Source organism: Triticum urartu, chromosome 7A (genome assembly GCF_056163025.1).
Source record: "Triticum urartu cultivar PI428250 chromosome 7A, HENAU_Tu73, whole genome shotgun sequence".
NCBI lineage: Eukaryota > Viridiplantae > Streptophyta > Magnoliopsida > Poales > Poaceae > Triticum > Triticum urartu.
In genome coordinates, this window is record NC_141879.1 from 579,994,021 (window position 1) to 580,018,132 (window position 24,112).

The 24,112-nt window shown below is 42.4% G+C and overlaps 1 protein-coding gene across 1 annotated transcript; it reads right to left on the reverse strand.

Annotated features, from left to right (window-relative positions):
- Positions 1 to 16,673: 16,673 nt before the first annotated feature.
- LOC125527741 (putative glucomannan 4-beta-mannosyltransferase 9) lies at positions 16,674 to 20,324 on the reverse strand. Its single transcript, XM_048692253.2, has 9 exons — positions 19,803 to 20,324; positions 19,573 to 19,671; positions 19,103 to 19,355; positions 18,465 to 18,575; positions 18,183 to 18,319; positions 17,932 to 18,045; positions 17,648 to 17,847; positions 17,339 to 17,533; positions 16,674 to 17,266 (listed from the first exon to the last, which is right to left on the reverse strand). Exons 1-9 carry the CDS (start codon positions 20,100 to 20,102, stop codon positions 17,107 to 17,109), a joined length of 1,569 nt encoding a protein of 522 aa, XP_048548210.2. The 5' UTR covers positions 20,103 to 20,324; the 3' UTR covers positions 16,674 to 17,106.
- Between the last annotated feature and the right edge of the window lie 3,788 nt (positions 20,325 to 24,112).

Below are 24,112 nucleotides of genomic sequence, written 5' to 3' on the forward strand. Positions count from 1 at the left end.
AATTAAACACAACTCTGAAGATTGGGACCTCGACGAAGGTAAGGAGTCAGGTATGACACCTAAGTTTGATTGTGTTAAATCTTTTATGGATACCGATATTTTCCGTAAGTTTAGCACTAAATATGGACTTGACTCTGAGATAGTAGCTTCTTTCTGTGAACCTTTTGCTACTTATGTTGATCTCCCTAAGGAGAAGTGGTTTAAATATCATCTTCCCATAGAAGTAAAAGTAGCTGCACCTATTAAAGTTGAAGAAAAGATTGTCACTTATAATGATCCTATTGTTCCTACTTCTTATATTGAGAAACCACCTTTCCCTGTTAGAATAAAGGATCATGCTAAAGCTTCAACTGTTGTTCATAAAAGCAATATTAGAACTTATACACCTCCTGAGCAAGTTACAGTAGAACCTAATATTGCTATTGTTAAAGATCTCTTGTCTGATAATATTGATGGGCATGTTATTCAGTTCAAAGGTGAAACTGCTAGAATTGCTAAACCTTGTGATAAAGATAAACATAGACCTGTGGTAGGCGTGCCTGTTATTTCTGTTAAAATAGGAGATCATTGTTATCATGGCTTATGTGATATGGGTGCTAGTGCTAGTGTAATACCTATTGACTTATACGAAGAAATTAAGAATGAAATTGCACCTGTTGAGTTAGAAGATATTGATGTTACTATTAAACTTGCTAATAGAGATACTATTGCACCAATTGGAATTGTTAGAGATGTTGAAGTCTTTTGTGGGAAAACTAAATATCCTTCTGATTTTCTTATTCTTGGTTCCCCACAAGGTAGTTTTTGTCCCATTATATTTGGTAGACCCTTCTTAAATACTGTCAATGCTACCATAGATTGCACAAAGAATGTTGTTACTGTTGGTTTGGATGATATGGTTCATGAGTTTAATTTCTCTAAATTTAGTAAACAACATCTGAGGAAGAATTACCTAGTAAGGATGAAATTATTGGTCTTGCTTCTATTGCCGTACCTCCTAGTGATCCTTTAGAACATTATTTGCTAGACCATGAAAATGATATGTTCATGAATGAAAGAAGGGAAATAGATGAAGTATTCTTTAAACAAGAACCTATTCTGTAACACAATTTGCTTGTTGAAATCTTAGGGGATCCTCCTCCACCCAAGGGTGATCCCGTGTTTGAGCTTAAACCTTTGCCTGATAATCTTAAATATGCTTATCTTGATGAAAAGAAGATATATCTTGTTATTATTAGTGCTAACCTTTCAGAGCATGAAGAAGAAAGATTATTGAAAACTATGAAGAAGCATCGTGCTGCTATTGGATATACTCTTGATGATCTTAAGGGCATTAGTCCCACTCTATGTCAACATAAAATAAATTTGGAAGCAGATGCCAAACCAGTTCGTGATCCTCAACGACATCTGAATCCTAAAATGAAAGAAGTGGTAAGAAAAGAAATACTAAAGCTTCTGGAGGCAGGTATAATCTATCCCGTTGTTGATAGTGAGTGGGTAAGTCCTGTCCATTGTGTCCCTAAGAAGGGAGGTATTACTGTTGTTCCTAATGATAAAGATGAATTGATTCCACAAAGAATTATCACAGGTTATAGGATGGTAATTGATTTCCGCAAATTAAATAAAGCTACTAAGAAAGATCATTACCCCTTACCTTTTATTGATCAAATGCTAGAAAGATTATGCAAACATACACACTATTGCTTTCTAGATGGTTATTCTGGTTTCTCTCAAATACCTGTGTCGGCTAGAGATCAATCAAAGACTACTTTTACATGCCCTTTTGGTACTTTTGCTTATAGACGTATGCCTTTTGGTTTATGTAATGCACCTGCTACCTTTCAAAGATGCATGATGGCTATATTCTCTGACTTTTGTGAAAAGATTTGTGAGGTTTTCATGGACGACTTTTCCGTCTATGGTTCCTATTTTGATGATTGCTTGAGCAATCTTGATCGAGTTTTGCAGAGATGTGAAGAAACTAATCTTGTCTTGAATTGGGAAAAGTGCCACTTTATGGTTAATGAAGGTATTGTCTTGGGGCATAAAGTTTCTGAAAGAGGTATTGAAGTTGATAAAGCCAAGGTTGATGCTATTGAAAAGATGCCATGTCCCAAGGACATCAAAGGTATAAGAAGTTTCCTTGGTCACGCCGGATTTTACAGGAGGTTCATTAAGGACTTCTCAAAAATTTCTCGGCCTCTCACTAATTTATTGCAAAAAGATATACCATTTGTCTTTGATGATGATGTGTAGAAGCATTTGAAATACTTAAGAAAGCATTAGTCACTACACCTGTTGTTCAGCCACCTAAGTGGAACCTACCCTTTGAAATTATGTGTGATGTTAGTGATTATGTTGTATGTGCTGTTCTAGGGCAAAGAGTTGATAAGAAATTAAATGTTATTCATTATGCTAGTAAGACTCTAGACGATGCTCAAAGAAATATGCTACTATTGAAAAAGAGCTTTTAGCAGTTGTATTTGCTTGTGATAAGTTCAGATCTTATATTGTTGATTCTAAAGTAACTATTCAAACTGATCATGCTGCTATTAAATATCTTATGGAAAAGAAAGATGCTAAACCTAGACTTATTAGATGGGTTCTCTTGCTACAAGAATTTGATTTGCATATTGTTGATAGAAAGGGAGCTGAGAACCCCGTTGCAGAAAACTTGTCTAGGTTAGAAAATATTCTTGATGACCCACTACCTATTAATGATAGCTTTCCTGATGAACAATTAAATGTTATAAGTACTTCTCGTAGTACTCCATGGTATGCTGATTATGCTAATTATACTGTTGCTAAGTTTATACCACCTAGCTTCACATACCAGCAAAAGAAAAAGTTTTTCTATGATTTAAGAGTTAAGACATTACTTTTGGGATGACCCACATCTTCATAAAGAAGGAGTAGATGGTGTTATTAGACGTTGTGTACCTGAGCATGAACAGGAACGGATCCTATGCAAGTGTCGTTCCGAGGCTTATGGAGGACACCACACTGGAGATAGAACTGCACATAAGGTATTGCAATCTGGTTTTTATTGGCCTACTCTCTTCAAGGATGCCCGTAAGTTTGTCTTGTCTTGTGATGAATGTCAAAAAATTGGTAATATTAGTAGACGTCAAGAAATGCCTATGAATTATTCTCTTGTTATTGAACCGTTTGATGTTTGGGGCTTTGATTATATGGGACCTTTTCCTGCCTCTAATGGATACACACATATTTTAGTTGCTATTGATTACGTTACTAAGTGGGTAGAAGCTATTCCAACTAGTAGTGCTAATCATAACACTTCTATTAAAATGCTTAAGGAAGTTATTTTCCCGAGGTTCGGAGTCCCTAGATATTTAATGACTGATGGTGGTTCACACTTTATTCATGGTGCTTTCCGTAAAATGCTTGCTAAATATGATGTTAATCATAGAATTGCATCTCCTTATCACCCACAGTCTAGTGGTCAAGTAGAGTTGAGCAATAGAGAGCTCAAATTAATTTTGCAAAAGACCGTTAATAGGTCTAGAAAGAATTGGTCCAAGAAACTTGATGATGCATTATGGGCTTATAGAACTGCATACAAAAATCCTATGGGTATGTCTCCGTATAAAATGGTCTATGGAAAAGCCTGTCACTTACCTCTCGAACTAGAACATAAGGCATATTGGGCTATTAAAGAGCTCAACTATGATTTTAAACTTCCCGGTGAAAAGAGGTTATTTGATATTAGTTCACTTGATGAATGGAGAACCCAAGCTTATGAAAATGCCAAGTTGTTTAAAGAAAAAGTTAAAAGATGGCATGACAAAAGGATACAAAAGCGTGAGTTTAATGTAGGTGATTATGTATTGCTATACAACTCTCGTTTATGATTTTTTGCAGGAAAACTTCTCTCTAAATGGGAAGGCCCCTATGTTATCGAAGAGGTCTATCGTTCCGGTGCCATAAAGATCAACAACTTCGAGGGCACAAATCCGAAAGTGGTAAACGGTCAAAGAATCAAACATTATATCTCAGGTAATCCAATAATGTTGAAACCAATATTATTGAAACCGTAACCCCGGAGGAATACATAAGAGACACTTTCCGGAACATTTCAGACTCCAAAAAGGAATAGGTATGTGGTACGGTAAGTAAACCGACTCCAAAACAATTTTTAAGGCAATATTTCTCCGTTTTGGAATATTTAGAAAAATAGAAAAATAAGTAGCAGTCCGGGAAGGACACGAGGGTGGTGGGCGCGCCCTACCCCCTGGGCGCGCCCCCCTACCTCGTGAGCACCTCGTGTGCCTTCCGGACTCCGTTTTCTTGCACGATACGTATTTTGGTCGGTAAAAATTCATTATATAACCTCCCGAAGGTTTTGACTCCCATATCACGCAAATATCCTCTGTTTTCGTTTCAAGCTGTCCCGTTGCAGATTAAATCAACATGTCTTCCCAGGATTCGGAAGGAGAAAGCTATGTGGATGATTACTTAGCAAATCTAAAGGTCTATGGAGATGTGGAACACGATGGATGGACCACGGAGGAAGAAGAGGACTATGAACCCAAGGGGAAGGAGGAGACGAGCTCAGATGAAGATGAAGCACCATTACCTCAACTTGGGGACATGCACGTGGAGTTCAAAAAGTCAAGTCTCCCTAATAGGGTAAAGAAACCCAAGTTCGAGTTTATCCCTTTTCGTCTCTTGCAGGAAAATAAGCAGGACCTATGCAAAAAGATATTAACCCTGGAGTGGGAGATTGATGATCTGAGGGATCAAAATGCCGTCCTCAAGTGCAAATTAAGGGAGAAGCCTAAGCCATCAACTAAGCCAACGTCACCACCACCTTCTTCACCGAAAAAGGAGACATAATCACATGGGTATGGGCACTCCCCTTGGCAACTGCCAAGCTTGGGGGAGGTGCCCCGATATAGTATCACAATCACAACTCCTATCTTTACCGTTTTTCTTAGTTCGATCCTATTAGTAGTATCTTGATCCAGTAGAATAAAGTTTATGGCATGATCTAGTTTTGAGTTTTGCTTTATGATCTCTCTATGTAATCGAGTCCATGAGCTATATATAGTAAAGATTGGTGTTGAGTCAAGGGCTTGACTATTTTGCCATGATCTTGGGTGAATAAAAGAAAAGAGAAAAGAATAAAAAGAAACAAAAAGTTCATATTGATCTTATTGAGAGTAATGACTTCACATAGAAAGAGTACGATGATTAAAAGTTGTTGGGAGTTGGCAAGCATAGCTTTGGTCATTGTTGCAATTAATAGGAAGTAATAAGGAAAGAGAGGTTTTCACATCTAGATATATTATCATTGACATCTTTTATGATTGGGAGCACTCATTAAAATATGACATGCTAAAGATTTGATGTTGGACAAGGAAGACAACGTAATGAGTTATGTCTTTCTTATATCTGAGATAAAGTATGTTGTCATGGATCCTCTTGTTGGGGAACGTAGTAATTTCAAAAAAAATTCCTACGCACACGCAAGATCATGGTGATGCATAGCAACGAGAGGGGAGAGTGTGATCTATGTACCCTTGTAGACCGACAGCGGAAGCGTTAGCACAACGCGGTTGATGTAGTCGTATGTCTTCACGGCCCGACCGATCAAGCACCGAAACTACGGCACCTCCGAGTTCTAGCACACGTTCAGCTCGATGACGATCCCCGGACTCCGATCCAGCAAAGTGTCGGGGAAGAGTTCCGTCAGCACGACGGCGTGGTGACGATCTTGATGTACTACCGTCGCAGGGCTTCGCCTAAGCACCGCTACAATATTATCGAGGATTATGGTGGAAGGGGGCACCGCACACGGCTAAGAATATGATCACGTGGATCAACTTGTGTGTCTAGGGGTGCCCCCTGCCCCCGTATATAAAGGAGCAGGGGGAGGTGCGGCCGGCCAGGAGGAGGGCGCGCCAGGAGGAGTCCTACTTCCACCGGGAGTAGGATTCCCCCCCTTTCCTAGTTGGAATAGGATTCGGGAGGGGGAAAGAGGAGAGAGAGAAGGAAGGGGGGGCGCCGCCCCCCTCTCCCTGTCCTATTCAGACTAGGGGGGGAGGGGCGCGTGGCCCAGCCCTGGCCACCTCCCCTCTCTTCCACTAAAGCCCACTAAGGCCCATATACCTCCCGGGGGGTTCCGGTAACCTCCCGGTACTCCGGTAAAATCCCGATTTCACCCGGAACACTTCCGATATCCAAATATAGGCTTCCAATATATCAATCTTTATGTCTCGACCATTTCGAGACTCCTCGTCATGTCCGTGATCACATCCGGGACTCCAAACAAACTTCGGTACATCAAAATGCATAAACTCATAATATAACTGTCATCAAAACCTTAAGCGTGCGGACCCTACAGGTTAGAGAACAATGTAGACATGACCGAGACACGTCTCCGGTCAATAACCAATAGCGGAACCTGGATGCTCATATTGGCTCCCACATATTCTATGAAGATCTTTATCGGTCAGACCACATAACAACATACGTTGTTCCCTTTGTCATCGGTATGTTACTTGCCCGAGATTCGATCGTCGGTATCTCAATACCTAGTTCAATCTCGTTACCGGCAAGTCTCTTTACTCGTTTCGTAATACATCATCTTGCAACTAACTCATTAGTTGTAATGCTTGCAAGGCTTATGTGATGTGCATTACCGAGAGGGCCCAGAGATACCTCTCCGACAATCAGAGTGACAAATCCTAATCTCGAAATACGCCAACCCAACATGTACCTTTGGAGACACCTGTAGAGCTCCTTTATAATCACCCAGTTACGTTGTGACGTTTGGTAGCACACAAAGTGTTCCTCCGGCAAACGGGAGTTGCATAATCTCATAGTCATAGGAACATGTATAAGTCATGAAGAAAGCAATAGCAACATACTAAACGATTGAGTGCTAAGCTAACAGAATGGGTCAAGTCAATCACATCATTCTCCTAATGATGTGATCCCGTTAATCAAATAGCAACTCTTTGTCTATGGTTAGGAAACATAACCATCTTTGATTAACGAGCTAGTCAAGTAGAGGCATAGTAGTGACACTCTGTTTGTCTATGTATTCACACATGTATTATGTTTCCGGTTAATACAATTCTAGCATGAATAATAAACATTTATCATGAAATAAGGAAATAAATAATAACTTTATTATTGCCTCTAGGGCATATTTCCTTCAGTCTCCCACTTGCACTAGAGTCAATAATCTAGTTCACATCGCCATGTGATCTAACATCAATAGTTCACATCTTTATGTGGTTAACACCCATAGTTCACATCGATATGTGACCAACACCCAAAGGGTTTACTAGAGTCAGTAATCTAGTTCACATTGCTATGTGATTAACACCCAAAGAGTACTAAGGTGTGATCATGTTTTGCCTGTGAGAGAAGTTTAGTCAACGGGTCTGCCATATTCAGATCCGTAAGTATTTTTGCAATTTTCTATGTCTACAATACTCTGCACGGAGCTACTTTAGCTAATTGCTCCCACTTTCAATATGTATCCAGATGAAGACTAAGAGTCATCCGGATCAGTGCCAAAACTTGTATCGACGTAACCCTTTTACGACGAACCTTTTGTCACCTCCATAATCGAGAAATATATCCTTACTCCACTAAGGATAATTTTGACCGTTGTCCAGTGATATACTCCTAGATCACTATTGTACTCCCTTGCCAAAATTAGTGTAGGGTATACAATAGGTCTGGTACACAGCATGGCATACTTTATAGAATCTATGGCCAAGGCATAGGGAATGACTTTCATTCTCATTCTATTTTCTGCCGTGGTCGGGCTTTGAGTCTTACTCAACTTCACACCTTGTAACACAGGCAAGAATTCTTTCTTTGACTGTTCCATTTTGAACTACTTCAAAATCTTGTCAAGGTATGTACTCATTGAAAAAACTTATCAAGCGTCTTGATCTATCTCTATAGATCTTGATGCTCAATATGTAAGCAGCTTCACCGAGGTTTTCTTTGAAAAAATCCTTTCAAACACTCCTTTATGCTTTGCAGAATAATTCTACATTATTTCCGATCAACAATATGTCATACACATATACTTATCAGAAATGCTGTAGTGCTCCCACTCACTTTCTTGTAAATACAAGCTTCATCGCAAGTCTGTATAAAACTATATGCTTTGATCAACTTATCAAAGCGTATATTCCAACTCCGAGATGCTTGCACCAGTCCATAGATGGATCGCTGGAGCTTGCATATTTTGTTAGCACCTTTAGGATTGACAAAACCTTCTAGTTGTATCATATACAACTCGTCTTTAAATCCATTAAGGAATGTAGTTTTGTTTATCCATTTGCCAGATTTCATAAAATTGCGGCAATTGCTAACATGATTTGGACAGACTTAAGCATTGCTACGAGTGAGAAAATTTCATCGTAGTCAACACCTTGAACTTTGTCAAAAACATTTTTTGACAAGTCTAGCTTTGTAGATAGTAACACTACTATCAACGTCCGTCTTCCTCTTGAAGATCCATTTATTTTCTATGGCTTGCCGATCATCGGGCAAATCCATCAAAGTCCATACTTTGTTCTCATACATGGATCATATCTCAGATTTCATGGCCTCAAACCATTTCGCGGAATCTGGGCTCATCATCGTTTCCTCATAGTTCGCAAGTTCGTCATGGTCTAGTAACATGACTTCCAGAACAGGATTACCGTACCACTCTGGTGCGGATCTCACTCTAGTTAACCTACGAGATTCGGTAGTAACTTGATCTGAAGTTACATGATCATTATCATTAGCTTCCTCACTAATTGGTGTAGTAGTCACAGGAACAGATTTCTGTGATGAACTACTTTCCAATAAGGGAGAAGGTACAATTACCTTATCAAGTTCTACTTTCCTCCCACTCACTTCTTTCGAGAGAAACTCCTTCTCTAGAAAGGATCCATTCTCAGCAACGAACATCTTACCTTCAGATCTGTGATAGAAGGTGTACCCAACATTTTTCTTTTGGGTATCCTATGAAGACGCACTTCTCCGATTTGGGTTTGAGCTTATTAGGTTGAAACTTTTTTCACATAAGCATTGCAACCTCAAACTTTAAGAAACGACAGCTTAGGTTTCTTGTCAAACCATAGTTCATACGGTGTCGTCTCAACGGATTTAGATGGTGCCCTATTTAACGTGAATGCAGCTGTCTCAAATGCATAATCCCAAAACGATAGTGGTAGATTGGTAAGAGACATCATAGTTCGCACCATATCTAATAAAGTAAGGTTATGACGTTCGGACACACCATTATGCTGTGGTGTTCCAGGTGGCATGAGTAGTGAAACTATTTCACATTGTTTTTAACTGAAGGCCAAACTCGTAACTCAAATATTTTACTTATGCGATCATATCATAGAAACTTTTTATTTTTGTTACGACGATTCTCCACTTCACTCTGAAATTCTTTGAACTTTTCAAATATTTCAGAATTGTGTTTCATCAAGTAGATATACCCATATCTTCTCAAATCATTGTGAAGGTCAGAAAATAACGATACTCGCCGCGAGCCTTAACACTCATCGGATCACATACATCAGTATGTATTATTTCCAATAAGTCAGTTGCTCGCTCCATTGTTCCAGAGAACGGAGTCTTAGTCATCTTGCCCATAAGGCATGGTTCGCAAGCATCAAGTGATTCATAATCAAGTGATTCCAAAATCCCATCATCATGGAGTTTCTTCATGTGCTTTACACCAATATGACCTAAACGGCAGTGCCACAAATAAGTTGCACTATCATTATTAACTTTGCATCTTTTATCTTCAATATTATGAATATGTGTATCATTATGATCGAGATCCAATGAACCATTTTCATTGGGTGTGTAACCATATAAGGTTTTATTCATGTAAACAGAACAACAATTATTCTCTAACTTAAATGAATAACCGTATTGCAATAAACATGATCAAATCATATTCATGCTCAACGCAAACACCAAATAACACTTATTTAGGTTCAACACTAATCCCGAAAGTATAGGGACTGCGCGATGATAATCATATCAATCTTGGAACTACTTCCAACACACATCGTCACTTCACCCTTAACTAGTTTCTGTTCATTCTGCAACTCCCGTTTCGAGTTACTACTCGTAGCAACTGAACCAGTATCAAATACCGAGGGGTTGCTACGAACACTAGTAAAATACACATTAATAATCTGTATATCAAATATACCTTTGTTCACTTTGCCATCCTTCTTATCCGCCAAATACTTGGGGTAGTTCCGCTTCCAGTGACCAATCCCTTTGCAGTAGAAGCACTTAGTCTCAGGCTTAGGACCAGACTTGGGCTTCTTCACTTGAGCAGCAACTTGCTTGCTGTTCTTCTTGAAGTTCCCCTTCTTCCCTCTGCCCTTTTCTTAAAACTAGTGGTCTTGTCTACCATCAACACTTGATGTTTTTCTCGATTTCTACCTTCGTCAATTTCAGCATTACGAAGAGCTTGGGAATCGTTTCTGTTATCCCTTGCATATCATAGTTCATCACGAAGTTCTACTAACTTGGTGATGGTGACTAGAGAATTATGTCAATCACTATCTTATCTGGAAGATTAACTCCCACTTGATTCAAGCGATTGTAGTACCCAGACAATCTGAGCACATGCTCAATAGTTGGGCGATTCCCCTCCATCTTTTAGCTATGGAACTTGTTGGAGACTTCATATCTCTCAACTCGGGTATTTGCTTGAAATATTAACTTCAACTCCTGGAACATCTCATATGGTCCATGACGTTCAAAACATCTTTGAAGTCCCGATTCTAAGCCGTTTAAGCATGGTGCACTAAACTATCAAGTAGTCATCATATTGAGCTAGCCAAATGTTCATAACATCTGCATCTGCTCCTGCAATAGGTTTGTCACCTAGCGGTGGATCAAAGACATAATTTTTCTGTGCAGCAATGAGGATAAACCTCAGATCACGGATCCAATCCGCATCATTGCTACTAACATCTTTCAACATAATTTTCTCTAGGAACATATCAAAATAAAATAGGGGAGCTAAACGCGAGCTATTGATCTACAACATAGATATGCTAATACTACCAGGACTAAGTTCATGATAAATTAAAGTTCAATTAATCATATTACTTAAGAACTCCCACTTAGATAGACATCCCTCTAATCCTCTAAGTGATTACGTGATCCAAATCAACTAAACCATGTCTGATCATCACGTGAGATGGAGTAGTTTCATTGGTGAACATCACTATGTTGATCATATCTACTATATGATTCACGCTCGACCTTTCGGTCTCCGTGTTCCGAGGCCATATCTGTATATGCTTGGCTTGTCAAGTATAACCCGAGTATTCCGCGTGTGCAACTGTTTTGCACCCGTTGTATTTGAACGTAGAGCCTATCACACCCGATCATCACGTGGTGTCTCAGCACGAAGAACTTTCGCAACGGTGCATACTCAGGGAGAACACTTCTTGATAATTAGTGAGAGATCATCTTATAATGCTACCGTCAATCAAAGTAAGATAAGATGCATAAAAGATAAACATCACATGCAATCAATATAAGTGATATGATATGGCCATCATCATCTTGTTCTTGTGATCTCCATCTTCGAAGCACCGTCGTGATCACCATCGTCACCGGCGTGACACCTTGATCTCCATCGTAGCATCGTTGTCGTCTCGCCAATCTTATGCTTCCACGACTATCGCTACCGCTTAGTGATAAAGTAAAGCATTACAGCGCGATTGCATTGCATACAATAAAGCGACAACCATATGGCTCCTGCCAGTTGCCGATAACTCGGTTACAAAACATGATCATCTCATACAATAAAATTTAGCATCATGTCTTGACCATATCACATCACAACATGCCCTGCAAAAACAAGTTAGACGTCCTCTACTTTGTTGTTGCAAGTTTTACGTGGCTGCTACGGGCTTAAGCAAGAACCAATCTTACCTACGCATGAAAACCACAACGATAGTTTGTCAAGTTGGTGCTGTTTTAACCTTCGCAAGGACCGGGCGTAGCCACACTTGGTTCAACTAAAGTTGGAGAAACTATCACCCGCTAGCCACCTTTGTGCAAAGCACGTCGGGAGAACCGGTCTCGCGTAAGCGTACGCATAACGTCGGTCCGGGCCGCTTCGTCCAACAATACCGCCGAACCAAAGTATGACATGCTGGTAAGCAGTATGACTTATATCGCCCACAACTCACTTGTGTTCTACTCGTGCATATAATATCAACACATAAAACCTAGGCTCTGATACCACTGTTTGGGAACATAGTAATTTCAAAAAAAATCCTACGCACACGCAAGATCATGGTGATGCATAGCAACAAGAGGGGAGAGTGTGATCTACGTACCCTTGTAGACCGACAGCGGAAGCGTTAGCACAACGCGGTTGATGTAGTCGTACGTCTTCACGGCCCGACCGATCAAGCACCGAAACTACGGCACCTCCAAGTTCTAGCACACGTTCAGCTTGATAACGATCCCCGGACTCCGATCCAGCAAAGTGTCAGGGAAGAGTTCCGTCAGCACGGCGGCGTGGTGACGATCTTGATGTACTACCGTCGCAGGGCTTCGCCTAAGCACCGCTACAATATTATCGAGGATTATGGTGGAAGGGGGCACCGCACACGGCTAAGAATATGATCACGTGGATCAACTTGTGTGTCTAGGGGTGCCCCCTGCCCCCGTATATAAAGGAGCAGGGGGAGGTGCGGCCGGCCAGGAGGAGGGCGCGCCAGGAGGAGTCCTACTCCCACCGGGAGTAGGATCCCCCCCCTTTCCTAGTTGGCATAGGATTCGGGAGGGGGAAAGAGGAGAGAGAAGGAAGGGGGGGCGCCGCCCCCCTCTCCTTGTCCTATTCGGACTAGGGGGGAGGGGTGCGCGGCCCAGCCCTGGCCACCTCTCCTCTCTTCCACTAAAGCCCACTAAGGCCCATATACCTCCCGGGGGTTCCGGTAACCTCCCGGTACTCCGGTAAAATCCCGATTTCACCCGGAACACTTCCGATATCCAAATATAGGCTTCCAATATATCAATCTTTATGTCTCGACCATTTCGAGACTCCTCGTCATGTCCGTGATCACATCCGGGACTCCAAACAAACTTCGGTACATCAAAATGCATAAACTCATAATATAACTGTCATCACAACCTTAAGCGTGCGGACCCTACGGGTTCGAGAACAATGTAGACATGACCGAGACACGTCTCCGGTTAATAACCAATAGCGGAACCTAGATGCTCATATTGGCTCCCACATATTCTACGAAGATCTTTATCGGTCAGACCGCATAACAACATACGTTGTTCCCTTTGTCATCAGTATGTTACTTGCCCGAGATTCGATCGTCGGTATCTCAATACCTAGTTCAATCTCATTACCGGCAAGTCTCTTTACTCGTTTCGTAATACATCATCTTGCAACTAACTCATTAGTTGTAATGCTTGCAAGGCTTATGTGATGTGCATTACCGAGAGGGCCCAGAGATACCTCTCCGACAATCGGAGTGACAAATCCTAATCTCGAAATACGCCAACCCAACATGTACCTTTGGAGACACCTGTAGAGCTCCTTTATAATCACCCAGTTACGTTGTGACGTTTGGTAGCACACAAAGTGTTCCTCCAGCAAATGGGAGTTGCATAATCTCATAGTCATAGGAACATGTATAAGTCATGAAGAAAGCAATAGCAACATACTAAACGATCGAGTGCTAAGCTAACGGAATGGGTCAAGTCAATCACATCATTCTCCTAATGATGTGATCCCGTTAATCAAATAGCAACTCTTTGTCTATGGTTAGGAAACATAACCATCTTTGATTAACGAGCTAGTCAAGTAGAGGCATACTAGTGACACTCTGTTTGTCTATGTATTCACACATGTATTATGTTTCCGGTTAATACAATTCTAGCATGAATAATAAACATTTATCATGAAATAAGGAAATAAATAATAACTTTATTATTGCCTCTAGGGCATATTTCCTTCACCTCTAACTTGTTGAGCTTGCCTTTCCCCCCTCATGCAAGCCAAATTCTCAGCACCAAGTAGAAATACTACTTGTGCTTCCAAATACCCTTAAACCAGTTTTGCCATGAGAGTCCACCATATCTACCTATGGATTGAGTAAGATCCTTCAAGTAAGTTGTCATCGGTGCAAAGCAATAAAAATTGCTATAAATATGTATGATTGATTGGTGTGCGAGAAATAAGCTTTATACGATCTAGTGATGTGGAAGTAATAAAAGCGACGGACTGCATAATAAAGGTTCATATCACAAGGGGCAATATAAAGTGACGTTCTTTCGCATTGAGATTTTATACATCAAACCATAAAAGCGCATGGCAACCTCTGCTTCCCTCTGCGAAGGGCCTATCCTTTATTATTATCTTCTACCTTATGCAAGAGTCATGGTGATCTTCACCTTTTCTTTTTCATTTTATCCTTTGGCAAGCTCAGCATGTTGGAAAGAACATGATATATATATATATATATATATATATATAATTGGATGTAGGGGAGCATGAACCATTATTGTTGACATTAACCTTGAGGTAAAAGGTTGTGGGGCAAAACTATAAGCCCCTATCTTTCTCTGTGTCCGATTAAAACTCCGTAACCACAAGTATCGCGTGAGTGTTAGCAATTATGGAGGACTAAATGATAGTTGAGTATGTGGACTTGCTTTTTAGCTCTGACATAGACTCTTTCTGATGTTATGATAAATTGCAATTGCTTCAATGACTGAGATTATAGTTTGTTGGAGCCCAATAAGGTTTATGATTTATACTTTTGCATTGTGAATAGATCATCACTTGAACATAAGTAATCATATGACAAAAGCTATATATGTTGCTGCTATGGGAATAATCATGATGCCTTCATGTCCGTATTTTATTTTTATCGACGCCTCTACCTCTAAACATGAGGACATATTTATTGTTATCGGCTTTTCGCTTGAGGACAAGCGAGGTCTAAGCTTGGGGAGTTGATACGTCCATTTTGCATCATGCTTTTATATCGATATTTATCGCATTATGGACTGTTATTTCACTTTATGTCACAATACTTATGGCTATTCTCTCTTATTTTACAAGGTTTACATAAGGAGGGAGAATGCCGGCAGCTGGAATTCTGGGCTGGAAAAGGAGCAAATATTAGAGACCTATTCTACGCAACTCCAAAAGTCCCGAAACTCCACGGAACATCTTAAAACAAATAAAGAAAAATCATCGCCAAAGATGAAGGCCATGGGGCCCACACCCTGCTCACGAGGGTGGGGGCACGCCCCCTACCTCGTGGGCCCCCTGGTGGCTCTCCGACGTCCATCTTCTCATATATGAAGTCTTGATGAGAAAAAAATAAGAAGGAACTTTTTGGGATGAGACTCCGCCGCCACGAGGCGGAACCTTGGCAGATCCAATCTAGAGCTCCGGCAGAGCTGTTCTGCCGGGGAAACTTCCCTCCGGGAGGGGGAAATCATCACCATCGTCATCACCAACGCTCCTCTCATCGGGAGAGGGCAATTTCCATCAACATCTTCACCAGCACCATCTCATCTCCAAACCCTAGTTCATCTCTTGTATCCAATTCTTGTCTCAAAGTCCGGGATTGGTGCTAGTAGGTTGCTAGTAGTGTTGATTACTCCTTGTAGTTGATGCTAGTTGGTTTATTTGGTGGAAGATCATATGTTCAGATCCTATACATATTATTACCCATCTGATTATGAACATGAATATGCTTTGTGAGTAATTATGTTTGTTCCTGAGGACAAGGGAGAAGTCTTGCTATTAGTAGTCATGTGAATTTGGTATTCGTTTGATATTTTGATAAGATGTATGTTGTCTAGCCTCTAGTGGTGTTATGTGAACGTTGACTACATAACACTTCACCATTATTTGGGTCTAGAGAAAGGCATTGGGAAGTAATAGGTAGATGATGGGTTGCTAGAGTGACAGAAGCTTAAACCCCAGTTTATGCGTTGCTTCGTAAGGGGCTGATTTGGATCCACATGTTTCATGCTATCGTTAGGTTTACCTTAATACTTTTGTTGTAGTTGCGGATGCTTGCAATAGAGGTTAATCATAAGTGGGATGCTTGTTCAAGTAAGAACAGCACCCAAGCACCGGTCCACCCACATATCAAATTATCAAAGTATCGAACGCGAATCATATGAACGTGATGAAAACTAGCTTGACGATATTCCCATGTGTCCTCGGGAGCGCTTTTCCTATTATAAGAGTTTGTTCCGGCTTGTCCTTTGCTACAAAAAGGATTGGGCCACCTTGCTGCACTTTATTTACTTTTGTTACTTGCTGCTCGTTACAACCTATCTTATCACAAAACTATCTGTTACCACTTATTTCAGTACTTGCAGAGAATACCTTGCTGAAAACCGCTTATCATTTCCTTCTGCTTCTTGTTGGGTTCGACACTCTTACTTATCGAAAGGACTACGATAGATCCCCTATACTTGTGGGTCATCAGATGCTCACGCCCAGCACTGGTCCACCCCATGTGTGTGTGCTCGTCGGTGCTCCCTCCTATTGTCCAATGAACTCAACAAGAGATAGAGAAGCTAGTCTCCTGCAAGCAATGCTTGTATGCTACTAACTCTGTTTGAAATACAATTTCCTTAAAGGAAATGTTCCCAAAATGCATTTATTTATTGAACTTAACATTCAGCAGGGGTAAAGGGTAAAAGATATAACTGAAGGTGTGGGCCAAAGGTGAGGAAACACCAGGCACTTTACTTTCTTCCTTAACAATGGAAGGTGATACTTTTCCTTGCTTATATGTCTAGAAAAATGGCGAACCTTGGAAAAATATCATTTCTTTTTTGCTACAGTGATGCAGATACTCTAGACAACTTGCTTGATCATCACCGATCTCATGCGTATGGCACATTCCTAGCAGCTAAAACACACCCATATACCTATGTGATGTGTTGCTACTGCATTTTTGTCAAAGGACATTACACTCAAGAGAAGGCTTCTTGATCTTATCTTTCATATTGATTATATTATATAGCATGAAACTTGAAAGCATCGAAGACATGGTAAACTCAGAACGGATACCATCATTGTGTGACGAATGTCCCAACATAGCCCACACCGACGATGAAGAAAGCGATGGATTGCATAAGGAGAAAGATGAAGTAATGGTTATTCCCAAATGAAATGATGTAGCATCCGCAAATGAAGAGGTAGGCTGCAACACCAAGCTCCCAAAGATGTAACCTGATTTCATATAATAGTTTAGATAGGAGAATCAAGAAATGCACATGAATTAAGGAAATTATCATTGTGTACCTTTCTCCTATCCCCATCCTCAACTTTTTCAAAGCTTTACTTGGCATTTTAGTCTTCACAGTGTCACCAAGCTTTTCTGTCACCACCCATTCATTCACCGTGTGTGCCTCCAATAGACCGATGAAGGTGGCCTTTGCTCTATGCAATGACATAACATTCTCAAATAGTGCCCAAAAGATAACTAAGTGAACAGACCTGCGACATTTGACGATTTCTCATGTTAATATGCATCTGTCATTGCCCAGAAGTCAGGAAGCATAGGTTCATCAACTTTTAAACAAATTTCATAGATGTTTAGATGATTGGCACCTTGGAGTCCCAACAACACTGAGAAGGGTGATAATAGCTGGAATATATACGCAACCCCACTTTGGTACCTCAACCTCGGGAACTAAGACCGTGGCCGGGATAACAAGGCAGTAGAACACAAAGGTCACAATGTGTGCGACAACCTTGCGCAGAAAGAAGAAGTTGTAGACCACATGGATTTTCTTCCAAAGTGTCACTTTCTGCATCAAGACATTATATAGCTAGTTAGCAAGTAAATTCTGCATGTACTAACGTCCCCCAAAATATAGCCTAGTGTAAGTGACCTTATTTGTGATGATCTCCATCACCATTTTCCTGAACAGATTTGCCGGCCCGCACGACCATCTATGTTGCTGGTACCGAAATGCTTTGAACGTACTAGGGAGCTCATTTTTTACCTGAAAACAACAATTACAAGTTCGACACATGGTTCGCTCTACATTTATTTGAACCTCCACAACAATTAACATATAAGTAAGCAATAGAATGATGCTCTAATGTGGCATGAACTTGTAGGTTAATGGTGCATATTTACCTTGAGATCACCAAGGTACACAAATTTCCATCCCTTGAGACTTGCTCGGACAGCCAGGTCCATGTCTTCAACTGTGGTTCGGTCCTTCCAACCACCTGCCTCATTCAGAGCAGATATGCGCCACACACCAGCGGTTCCTATTCAACAAGTTCTGTTGTTAACTGGAAACAAGGGAAGGAACACATATCTATCGCTACAGAAGAAATATAGACAAAATCATGGAAATAATAAAAAGGAAACATACAGAATGCTCCACAAGAGCAAAGTTGTGACCAAGTTTACCATTGAATCCAAAAAAGGCATAGGTCGAGGAGCCCACTTCTTGCTCCACCTTGAAGTGGTAGTCCAAGGACATCTCCTGCATTCTTGTCATCAAGCATTCATCTGCATTCACTGTTCGCCCAGAAGCAGCGGCAGCAACAAGAGAAATGTCATCACAATGCAGAAGAAATTCAACCCAAAAAAAGTAGTAGTACCAAGTAAGTACTATCACGTATCACCAAACAACATCATATCATCAATATGCCATTGCTAAACTAGCCAATGATACTGATACATGTTTCCTTTTAAAGGAGTAGCACTTATGTGTAAGTAATTCAGAAAATTATAGTTACAAGGCTAAAGGATTTTTCAGAACTACATAATAGTATATGTGCGAGCACTTTTACGGCTAAGCTAAACTTCCAGCTATAAAATAAGTTTAACTCATAAGTGTTCCACCGGTGCATCTGACATTGAAAAATCCATGCTAATAGTTCTAAATTATTTGGAACATAACTAAGTACATACACACGATATACATTTTGTCAAGTCAGACGATTTCAGTTATTGCAATTTCGTCTCAGAGCTCGAGAAGCGCAAATAACAGTGTTTGCCGTGTTAGTGTGAACAGAACCAATTTATTAGCTTAGTGTACATACCGAATTTCCAACGGGCTTGCACGAGGGCGATATCGGGGTTGTGGACGAGGAAGGGGACGGAGCGCGACAGGAAGTCGGGCTCCGGCTGGAAGTCGGCGTCGAAGATGGCCACCAAGTCGCAGTCTTTGACGTAGCCGTGCTTCATGCCTTCCTTGAGCGCGCCGGCCTTGTACCCGCACCGGTTGTTCCGGGTCTCATACTTGATGTTCACGCCCTTCCTCGCCCAGCGCTGGCACTCCACCTGCACCAACTCCTGCACACTCACAAACCATCGTTTTTATTTTCATTTCTCGCGGGTCGTCCGTGCAGTGCAGAGATAGTGTCGACCCAAAACTGAGTGAGTAGCATGCGTGCACTGCAGCACACCACTGCCCCAGGACATGCAAACAAAGATGCTAACCAAATTCCTCTAATAAGCTAAACTGTCTCGTGATATTCTAATGACAAAAGGTGATCGTTCCCCAATTTACCTTGACGACAGGGTCTGTGGAGTCGTCGAGCACCTGGACGATGATCCGATCGGACGGCCAGGAGAGCCCGCACGCCGCCCCGATCGACAGCCGGTACACCTGCAAATCAACGAGGATACGAAAGCTCAGTCTGCCAGAGAACATCGTAGCAGACTACTCGTACGTAGTAGTCAGCCAAGGACGCACTGAATATGCAATGCACCGCCGTCGTGCCGGTGCACAGTGCTCACCTCGCGCTCGTTGTACATGGGAATCTGGACAAGGACCATGGGGTAGGCGGCGCTGCCGAGCTCGGGATCCTCGCCGTCGCGCATGGGCTCCCACCGGTACTGCCGCTCGGGGCGGCGGCCGAGCAGCCGCAGCGCGAGGACGACCACCGCCATGTACACCTTCTCCGTGAACAGCATCGCGGACATGGCGACGCAGAGCAGCACGGACGCGCGCAGCAGCGGCACGATCACCGGGCCACGGACCTGCTGCCACGCCCCAGATAGCGTCATCCCGGTGCCCGGCAACAGCGCCGTAGCCATCTCGGAACACACTCGCGCGCTTTGCTTTTCTGCGTACGCTCTGCCTCGATCTTACAGAGAAATTGCAGAGCGAAGTGAAGCTTGTGAATAGTTAATGGCGGGTGCTCGTGCGTTGAGCTCGGAGCAATGCGGGTGCCAGTGTTCGGTAGCGGGAGATTGGCGAGGGTGTACAACGAGGGAGGAGGTGGCTGCCGCGCGGGCGGGGAGAGGGATGCAGATCCTCTGTCTACAGTAACCGCGCTAGAGGAGGGATTTAACGACGGAGTACCACAATTTTTATTTATTTTTTATGAGGGAGGAGGAATTTTTATTTATTTGTTACAAGTATTATAAAGATTCATTGAAAGTACAAAGCACCTCAAACATAGTAAAAATTACATCGAGGTCAATGGACCACTGAACGGCCACTGCCGCTGATAGGACGAGCCGCCAACATGCTGTTGTCGCCACTCTCATACCGGAGTCGGCCTGACCTTGTCGATGACAGCCGAAAAGTCTTATCTGACACCAAATATCACAGTTTCGTACGCACAACGCGACAAATTTAAGCTAGGGTGATAATATGGTCACCTTACGAGACGTTGGTACCATAATTTAAGCTAGAGTGACAAATTGATACCATGGCGTCTGTGAGATTCAAACTCGAACGCTTGTGGCATGCGCTTGTAGGCCTAGCCACAGCGCCACCTTCTGTTACTTGCTTATTACATTCAGTTCCTTATTTTCTTTATATATTTCCGAACCAATCCAATCTCAAACGAAATACATTCGGCGAGTTTTCTAATTTTCAGAAAATTAGGGATCATTAGCTAACCGCATGAGAAACACGTCGTTCATTTTTTCTTAATTATACGCCCAGCTAGCGGTTTTAGAAATTGGTTATATTTTTGCCCAATTATATGTCCAGCCACCGGTTTTTATTATTGTTTTCCTCCAAGTTTGTGTTTATTTTTACATGGATTTAAAAACTAAAAATAGGTATCTTGAAATATGACTGTTCAACTTGTATTAAAAAAATTCAACGTGTTTCTTGAAATGCAAGAATGATTTTACACAATGATTTTTAAATACACGTCGAACATTTTTTGAAATACACATTGTCAACTTTTTGAATGCATCATGAATACTTCAAAATACATTTACAATTTTTTTTAAAAAATATATATATATATTTACCTGAGGAGACTCAGCTGCTCCAAGACGGCATGCAAAACGAGTAGAGTACATCTGTACATGCGCCAACCGTTTCACGCACTACAGTACACGGAACAGAGCATCGCCGAAGGCACCATTTACCGGAGTTCCACAGCACGGACAAGCCACAACTTTGGACGGACGTAGGAATACATAGGAGTACATGATACTCCATACCCGGCGTACACGTCCGGGGCACACCTCGCACGGGACTAAAACAGAAAACAACAAGGCCAGGTACACAGCCACTGCGTGGCGAACGGGTTGATGTGGCCGTGTGGGGGAACAAGATGCACGTACCAAGTCTCTCGGCCACGACTCGCCGAGGGTCTCGTACGCTGGCGCAGGTCAGTCAGGCATGGCCATGGCCATGGCCGGTCCAGCTACGATCGCCATGATTTTTATTTTTATCTTTTTCAGTGGACGATCGCCATGCATTGACTTGGACAGTTTTTTTTTGAAGTTCATTGACTTGGACAGTTGGAAGTCATGTACGTGGAAATCAGGAACGAACTTTCAAAAAAGATCAGGAACGAGAATTGACCCACTACGAACTTGCAGCTCGCCAAACTTTTTGGAATATTGTATCGGCGTGTTTGGTAGCGGCCGGTCCTGACTAGCTCAAGGGTCGATGGCTGGTTGAGTAAATGTAACCTTTAAACCAACACCTACAAGATGTTTGGTTGTCCGTATTTAGTTTTCACGTATTAGGGGATAGCTTTTTGGTTGTCCGTATTGTTTGAACTCACACATAAGCACGATGTTTGGTTGCGCACACGATGCGAAGTGTGCTAACCTTGTACCCTATGTGGTGAGGTTATCTTACACATGATCACATCTAGCACACCAACGTCATAGCACTACAATGGCGATGAACTGCACGATGATGATGAAGTTCTTCACCACAAGGCGTGGCGCCGCCTTGGCAACTACAACGTTGCCAATTTCAACCACACCAACTGCGTGCTTTCGCACATAGTTGGCGTAAGCTTCTTTATGCCGCCTGCCTAGTCTTAAACCCTCTATGGCTTCTGTTGCTGTAAGATGCAACTTGTTCACTGCAAACTTCCTATGAACTGTAAACCCCTGGTGCCCTCAGACGAACACCGCATAGCATTTGTCCTAGCAGTGCACAAGAGCAGCAGTTGAAGCAACAAGCAAAAGAACAATCAAGAAGCAAGCAATGGAGCAGACGTAGTAAGCATGCATGATCATATGGCATAGCAAGTTCTAACTTAGCACAACTATGGTGTCATCCTACCACCACATCCAAAAGAAGGGTGTCATCCTATCATCGCAAGTTTCACTGTCATCATGAGGGGTTAGTATATACCACCTCAACAAAATATACAGACCATGAAACCGTTTTTAAGCCCTAACTTGTTGGAAATATGCCCTAGAGGCAATAATAAAAGGATTATTATTATATTTCCTTGTTCATGATAATTGTCTTTTATTCATGCTATAATTGTGTTATCCGGAAATCGTAATACATGTGTGAATACATAGACACCAACATGTCCCTAGTAAGCCTCTAGTTGACTAGCTCGTTGATCAACAGATAGTCATGGTTTCCTGACTATGGACATTGGATGTCATTGATAACGAGATCACATCATTAGGAGAATGATGTGATGGACAAGACCCAATCCTAAACATAGCACAAGATCGTATAGTTCGTTTGCTAGAGTTTTTCCAATGTCAAGTATCTTTTCCTTAGACCATGAGATCGTGTGACTCCCGGATACCGTAGGAGTGCTTTGGGTGTACCAAACGTCACAACGTAACTGGGTGACTATAAAGGTATACTATGGGTATCTCCGAAAGTGTCTGTTGGGTTGACACGGATCAAGACTGGGATTTGTCACTCCGTATGACGGAGAGGTATCTCTGGGCCCACTCGGTAATGCATCATCATAATGAGCTCAAAGTGACCAAGTGTCTGGTCACGGGATCATGCATTACGGTACAAGTAAAGTGACTTGCCGGTAATGAGATTGAACGAGGTATTGGGATACCGACGATCGAATCTCGGCCAAGTAACGTACCGATTGACAAAGGGAATTGTATACGGGGTTGCTTGAATCCTCGACATCGTGGTTCATCCGATGAGATCATCGAGGAGCATGTGGGAGCCAACATGGGTATCCAGATTCCGCTGTTGGTTATTGACCGGAGAGCCATCTCGGTCATGTCTACATGTCTCCCGAACCCGTAGGGTCTACACACTTAAGGTTCGGTGACGCTAGGGTTGTAGAGATATAATATGCAGTAACCCGAAAGTTGTTCGGAGTCCCGGATGAGATCCCGGACGTCACGAGGAGTTCCGGAATGGTCCGGAGGTGAAGAATTATATATAGAAAGTGCAGTTTTGGCCATCGGGAGAGTTTCGGGGGTCACCGGTATTGTACCAGGACCACCGGAAGGGTCCCGGGGGTCCACCGGGTGGGGCCACCCATCCCGGAGGGCCCCATGGGATAAAGTGGGGAGGGGAACCAGCCCATAGTGGGCTGGTGCGCCCCCCTTGGCCCACCCCATGCGCCTAGGGTTGGGAACCCTAGGGTGGGGGGGCGCCCCACCTGGCTTGGGGGGCACTCCACCCCTTGGCCGCCGCCCCCCTAGGAGATCCCATCTCCTAGGGCCGACGCACCCCCTAGGGGGCCTATATAAAGGGGGGAGGGAGGGGGCAGCCACACCCTTGACTCTTGGCGCCTCCCTCTCCCCTGCTACACCTCTCCCTCTCGCAGAAGAACGGCGAAGCCCTGCTGCGGTGACTGCTGCATCCACCACCACACCGTCGTGCTACTGGATCTTCA

Bases quoted from the DNA above. Each gene is read 5' to 3' on its own strand.
- LOC125527741 (XM_048692253.2), bottom strand. From the start codon at position 20,102: ATGGCTACGGCGCTGTTGCCGGGCACCGGGATGACGCTATCTGGGGCG. The intron at 19,672-19,802 runs GTGAGCACTGTG...GTTGATTTGCAG, and splicing joins CCATGTACAACGAGCGCGAG to GTGTACCGGCTGTCGATCGG. The intron at 17,534-17,647 runs GTGCCAATCATC...CAAATGTCGCAG, and splicing joins AGTGTTGTTGGGACTCCAAG to GTCTGTTCACTTAGTTATCT.